This window comes from Lonchura striata, chromosome 19 (assembly GCF_046129695.1).
Source record: "Lonchura striata isolate bLonStr1 chromosome 19, bLonStr1.mat, whole genome shotgun sequence".
NCBI lineage: Eukaryota > Metazoa > Chordata > Aves > Passeriformes > Estrildidae > Lonchura > Lonchura striata.
In genome coordinates, this window is record NC_134621.1 from 5498435 (window position 1) to 5504990 (window position 6556).

Below are 6556 nucleotides of genomic sequence, written 5' to 3' on the forward strand. Positions count from 1 at the left end.
AGTAGTATTTATTCTCAGTAAGACAAGGTTATGTTATAGCTTTTATTTTTTGATTGCTTTTGATTTTCTGAATTGGTGCAGGCTGATCTTTGCTGCTTTTGCTGAAGGCTGCCCTTGCGTTCTTTTATCTGGAAGATCTCAATAGGAGTCATTAAAGTCCCATCTGCTGCCAAACAGCATCCACCGGCAGACTGCTGACTGCATGCGTGATTCCTGAGAGCAGTGAGAGTTTGTTTATGGGCTTTGAGTCTATTCTCTATGGTGGAAAACGATAATATGAAAGAATCTCTTCTGAAATTAATGGTGATATTGTACAAGAAGTCCAAGCAGAAGCTGGAGAGAAATCTTTAGAAGTTTCCACTTCTAAAGAAGAAAGATTCTTCTTTGTTCTTTAGAACACTTCTTGCTGAACAAAGATGCTGTAAGCAGCAGATATGCTTCTTACTGCATCTTTGTTCAGCATCACTGATTCCCCCCAGCCCCTGGGGTGGGGGTCCAGCTTGGCTCAGGCTGTCACATAGACCTCCAGGAGCCCCCCGACTGAGTGCATGCGGTAAAACACACCCAAGGGGAGCCCGAAGTTCACGATCGCAAACCAGGTGGAGTAGCCATAAAATGACCTTTCCATTCCGTTCTCGAAGATGGGGTGAGCCCCAAATGTGGGCATGACCCATAGCTGGAGAGATGTGAGGAAAAGAAACATAAGTCAGAGGATGACAAACTGTGCCCTACTTGCACCCTAATCTCAGCACTGGCTCAAGAGTTGTAGGAATATTTCAGGAGTATCACAGTAGCCTCCTTGCCAGGGAGGAGAAGGAAAATCCCATAGTTATGCTGTTGACTCCTTGCTGTAAATCAAATCTTTTTGAATCCCTGGAAACCTAAAGACAGTCCCATTCTGCCCTAGTCTGCTTCATCTTTCTACAGGGTTTCATTGTTTCCCTGGGCAATGGGTTTTCACTGGATTAAGGCTGCAGCATTGGTTCAAGATCCCAGACCACAGTGTACTTTACTGGGTGAGTCCCAAGCCTGGAGACGCATGTTTACAGAGACTTAATGCTGGTGCCTCACATTTTCTTTCACGTTTCTCATTAAACACCCTTAATGAGCCTAGTGGGTTTTTTTCAGAGGCTAAAATCTTGGCAAGTAAGGATTTATTAACTGTCTCCTTCCTGCACCCATAAAATCCAGTAATACTTGACTCTAAGGGTAAAAGAGAGAGTGTCAAACCAGGACACTGATTATGAGGGTGGGGTATTTAACAGCAAAACCAGTTTTGACTTGCCTCACCAGTTGAAACTTGGTGGGCAAAGGTTTTTTGTCTGGAATACAAAAGAAAGACAAAGAGGTAATGTCTGTGTCACAGGTCACTGTGGCTGAGCCGCAGCTGTGACGGAACAGAGAACACAATACTTACTATGATGTTGCACAAAACCAAGAAGAATGAGATCTCCCTCAATGCTCTTCTCTTCCAGCTCAGGTGAGAGTAGGTATGGATGTAGGACAGGGAAGCTTTCCGCATCTCCTGTCCCAGCTCCAGCATGCTCACTCGCCTCTGGCTGTAGGCTTCACGATTCTGCTCTTCTTTAGTGTGTTCCTCCTTGGCAGGAGGTGTCTGGCTGTGCTCCTGATTGCTGTTCAGCGTGGTCTCCTCTTCCCTAGGCAGCTCTACAGCCACCGTGTGCTGCCCGGAGTGTCCAGCATGTTTGGCCTCAGCTGCTGCTGCAACATGCCGCCGGTGGAGCCCATCGATGACAAAAACATTTTGGGTGATGTTCTGAAAGATGAGGAGGACAGAGTAGGACAGGGCGAGGCTGTTCAGGGGGTCCCTGGGGTCAGTGGCCACCAGGGCCACAATGGAGAAGTACGACATGCCAATCTGGCCAAGGGCTGCTGCCATCAGCAGGACCACATCCAGGCTGCGGGTTGGGTTCTTCAGCGTGTCCAGCTCCTTTTTTTCTAAGGCGTGGATGATTGTCCCAATCACGGCACCCACACTCATCAGGGGCAGGAGCACAATGTAGTAGGAATAATAGATCACAGTGACCTGGTGGCTGGGGACCAAGCTGGTGACCTGGATCTGGTACATCATGAAGACACAAGCCCCGATGATGGCAGCACTGGTGCCCAGCAGTGGCCCAAAGACCACCCCCTGGAGCTTGAATTTGGGCTTGGTGTTCGGGATGTGGTCGTGGCTGATGCGTCTCCCCACATTCTTCCACATGACGTAGAGCACGGAGGAGCAGACCAGGCAGTACTCAGTGTTGAAGGGGTAGAGCAGGATGTAGCCCTTCTGGAAGACTTTGCAGATGGTTGTGTTTGGGCATGTGCACAAGGTAGTCCCATTGCCTGGAGCATGAGAAGGGGAAGGTGACAATTAAGAGGGAGATGACCTGGATGTCACGGCTGTCTTTGGGAGTTTCATGTGTGCAGTAGCCATTTTACTTCCTTCTTATCCCCGTTTCTGTGTCTCAGAAACAGGGATAAGAAGGAAGTAAAATGGCTACTGCTCAGTCCTAAAGGATATGAGGATTCGCAATAACCCAACTTAGCTAATCTCTTTTCCTACCTATGGTCAACACCATAGATACTGGGTGAGAGACTCATCTTCCTTCACAACAAAGCCTTCTCTATTTCTCTCTCTGGAATATTAGATTTGCCTTTGTTCCTCTATATCCTCAGAAAGAAGACCACAGAAATTACATTAGCCTCTTCTGTGGAGTTGGGGCGGGAGCGCGGCACTCTTCTAGTCTGGCAATCTTGTGCTTGCAGTTAATAGGGAAAAGTGAGTAAACATGCTAATTTATGGTGTGCCTTTCCTTTCCTAGCCCTCAGTTTCAGGGTTTCATAGCAGATTCCCTCCCTCCAGGTGACAATCTCCCCTTGTAGACCATTTCCTTGAGACAACTTCTAATAACAGGGAAGTTGTAGCATTTGGGGGAACTGGAGATATCTGAATCACTGAGACCCAGAGGCTCCCCAGAGAAATGCACCAGCACCAAGCCTGACAGAGTTCAGGAGGCATTTGGACAATACTCTGGGGCACATGGTGGACTATATGGGGATGGTCTTGCACAGGGACTTGCTGATCCTTATGGGTCCCTTCCAACTCAGTATGTTCTGTGGTTCTGTGAAATGTTGTTTCCCTAGAAGTCACCTGTGTCAGCCTAACACCAAAGGGGATGTGAAGGAGGAGCCTTGCCTGCGAATCGCCGCTGCACCTCGCGCAGCTGAGACTCGATCTCCACGTGCAGGGTGTCGTTGGTCACGGCCAGGAGCCAGAGAAGAAGATTGGTGGCTATGGTGACCATCAGCCCACACCTGGGAGGAGACATAGGACTTGTACAATGTTTGGAGATGGTTCACAGCCAGTGTGTCCTTCCCCTCTCGCTGGCCCATGCACAGATTTCAGCACACATGGGATGTTTGTGCCTGCTCTGCCTGAGGCCTGTGGGGTGTGGCTCTGCATAAACACACCTGAGCATATTCCCCCCTGCCATTTACAGAGGAGCAGGGTGGGCAGTGCCTGGTGAAACTGCCCTGAGCTAAGACATCTCCCAGTAATAGGAATGGGGAGACCACCCTCTCTCATCCTCCAGTCTGTAAGCTGGTCCCTGAGACAGGCAGCAGGAAGATGTTTGGGAGGAAGGAATAAGCTTTGGGGCACTCCAAGACACAAAGGAAGACTGAAGGGAGCTAGTGAGCCCAGTTCAGAGGAGGGAGGATGAGTTTCAACAACGCATAGTTTGGTTCTTGTATCACCCAAAATACAGGATCTATGTAGGGATCAGATGGACATCACAGGCAGAAAGGAAAAGTTTCTTTAGAGCAGTAGAAGGCATTTTTTGTCTTCATTTTTTACCTGGTGAAGTTGTGCTGGACTTGAATGCAGTCCTTAGAGTGATGCCACAGAAAGTAAGCCTGCAAGTGGAGAGCAATAACACTGTGAGCAGAGTGAAGTTGGCAGCTGGCTGCACACATAATGGAAAGGAACAGGTAGACAAGAAGGTACAGGTCCAAGCAGGAGCAAACCTGCCTCTGTGCAAAGGTGCAGGGACATGTGTGCACCTGCACCCCAGTGCTGAGGCAGGTGCTGGCATCCTTGGGTAAGGGCAGCATTTATGTGTGACTGCACTGAATGCACATCCTGGAGCTCCGTGTTCCTCTGTCCTGTTCATGTGGGTATTTGCTGCTGAGGTGGGAATTATTTTACTTTTCAAATGTGGCTTTGGGTCTGTAAAGAAGAAGGCTGATGTTGAATAACAAGGTGAAAATGATGTGAGATATCTTTGTGTGCAAAGGATTTTGTTGGGTGGATGGATTGGCAAATACAAAGAAGGGCTGAGGCTCAGACTGGTGCAAAGACATCTCTAGCAAAATGTGAAATTTCCTCTCCTCTCTTCTTACTTTCCTTCAAAGCAAATTCCTCTGAATCCTATGGTATGTCAGGTATTTCTTGGGTAATTTTTGAACCTTTCTCCCTTGTCTCTCAATGCCGCACACAGGGAGTGCAGGTGGCATTTGAAGTAATGTGTGATGCTTTAATGCTTTCAGTGCTCAGGAGAATGCCCCCTGTTCATTCACTTTCCCCTGTCTCCCAGCTTTCCCCAGCCCTGGGGCTCCCAGGAATGGGACAGAGGGAATAAACAAGCTTAGAGAAGGGTAATGTGCAGTACCTGGGTGCAAATAAAAAGGATTCCAATGCTGGGGAACAAAATTTCCACCTTGGATTTGCAGTGGACGAGGATTGTGCTGTAGCCAATCTGAAACACATTCAGGAGGATGCTGCAAATGCCAAACAGCAGGACTGACCCTGCACAAAGAGCAAAGGAGCAGTAAATAAACACAGACATGTCTGTGGAGCATCTGAGCTTGACTGGGCATAGGAGACCTTGTCTTTCTCCTGGAATTCTCATTATTTTAGAAGAGAGCAAAGATTCAGATTCCTGAATCTGCTTGTGTGCTTTGACTGGTTAAAGGTGTTAGGTAACAGGTATTATCTTGTGCTTGGATACAAGGTGGGGATGGGTTTTTTTGGCTTTTCTGTACATACTGGAGTGACGGGGTAAGTTAATGGGACATGCTTTCTGCCTTGTGGAGGAAACCTGAGATGACCACAGGTCTGCTAAGGCTTGTAGCAGCCACATCTGCAGGAGTTAGGACCCTTTGATTGTTTCTCCCTTTTGCCTTGGACATGTCTCTGCAGCTTTAGGTACTCAAGTACCTTGCAGCTTCCTTCAATTGATTCTCCATCTTAGTTAACAAGACAGTGCCTAATTAAAAACTCCATGATAGACTAGAGACAGGGCTGCTGGGAGAAGGGTAATTTCTCAAAGTGGGGCAAATACTGAAGGGAAAATCTCCCAGGAAAGCCTTAGTGTCACTGGGACTTACTCAATGGGTAAGAATCCTTCCCTGGTAACAAGGCTGTGGTGATGTTAAATGAGGATGATGGTGACATAGGGCCACTGGTGTTCTTGGAGGATAAACACAGTGATTCTCCTCTCACTCTTCAAAGTTCTTCTGCCTAAAACCTTTCCTATGGTCTTCCCACAGTGCTCAGTTGCTGTCCTGGAAAGGGGTTATGCCTGGATTTCTCTTTGTGAAGGGACCAGAGAGTGAAGTTTGACTGGAGGCTGAAGGGAAGCTGCGTTTCAGGCTTTCCTGGCTGCTCTGGTTCCACTCCCTGGCACCCACTGTGCCTGTCAGCCTGCCAGGAACTGGGAGATTCCCATTGCCCTAACTGCATATCCTATGGCTTCTAGCTCCTCTAGTAACAGGGGAAGAATTTCTTTGCCTTCCAAGTCTTTGGAAGAAGGCATGAGAGAAGAAATAAAAGTAGAACTTACCCCTAATCCAGATGGCTCCGGCGTGGGAGTCCCGGTAGAGCACCGCGTGCGGCTGCCGGCTGGTGCCCAGCAGGTAGTAAATAATCCAGAAGAGGCACAAGACCTTGAGGATGGAGAGTAGGATCCAGACGTCTGCCAGAGTGATGGCCACGTTGTTGAAGATCATGCTGCTGATGAAGGCGCTGCCCAGAAACACCACGTTCATGGCCAGCAGCCCTGAGAAGAGCTGGCCAGCCTTCTGAGCATGCCGGTCCCTCTGGTGCACCGAAGAGCAGTGACGGAACAGCCAGAACTCCTCATAGTGGATCTTGGTGGTCTCTGTTGGGAGTGAGGCTGACCTGCTCTTGCAGTGACGGCAGGGCTTGGAGACTTTCTTGTCAGACATGGCTCATCTGCCTGGGGATCGCTGTGTTGAAAAGAGGGGAGGTTTACAGGGGGGGTGTGCTGAGATGGGAGGTTTTGTGCTCTGCTGTGAAGGCCACTTGTGTGGTGACCTCCCTTCCTTGTTTTGCAGCTTCTCCTTCCTTCTTCAGAAGCTGGATGGAAGGGGAAAAGAAGATTGGTTTTTAGCTCAGGTTAGGCACTAAAAGTTTCCCAGTGGACAGAATCATTGCAGGGCTGGGGAAGGCCCTTCTGCCAAAACCTGTCCAGAGACATTGGATTAAAGTGGGTGTTTGATATCTCTGCCCTGCCCTACCAGTACCAGG

At 48.8% G+C, this 6556-nt stretch overlaps 1 protein-coding gene across 1 annotated transcript; it reads right to left on the bottom strand.

Moving 5' to 3' along the window:
- Positions 1-505: 505 nt before the first annotated feature.
- OTOP3 (otopetrin 3) lies at positions 506-6234 on the bottom strand. The gene is made up of 6 exons (XM_031506375.2): positions 5850-6234; positions 4677-4813; positions 3863-3921; positions 3203-3321; positions 1418-2349; positions 506-676 (listed from the first exon to the last, which is right to left on the bottom strand). The coding sequence occupies exons 1-6, from the start codon at positions 6232-6234 to the stop codon at positions 506-508; spliced, it is 1803 nt and encodes a 600-aa protein (XP_031362235.2).
- Positions 6235-6556: the final 322 nt, after the last annotated feature.

Coding starts and splice junctions, on each gene's coding strand:
- OTOP3 (XM_031506375.2), bottom strand. CDS start 6,234: ATGTCTGACAAGAAAGTCTCCAAGCCCTGCCGTCACTGCAAGAGCAGG. Junction 2,350..3,202: donor GGTGCAGCGGCGATTCGCAG/GCAAGGCTCCTC, acceptor CTCATGCTCCAG/GCAATGGGACTACCTTGTGC. Junction 677..1,417: donor TGGTTTTGTGCAACATCATA/GTAAGTATTGTG, acceptor ACATCTCTCCAG/CTATGGGTCATGCCCACATT.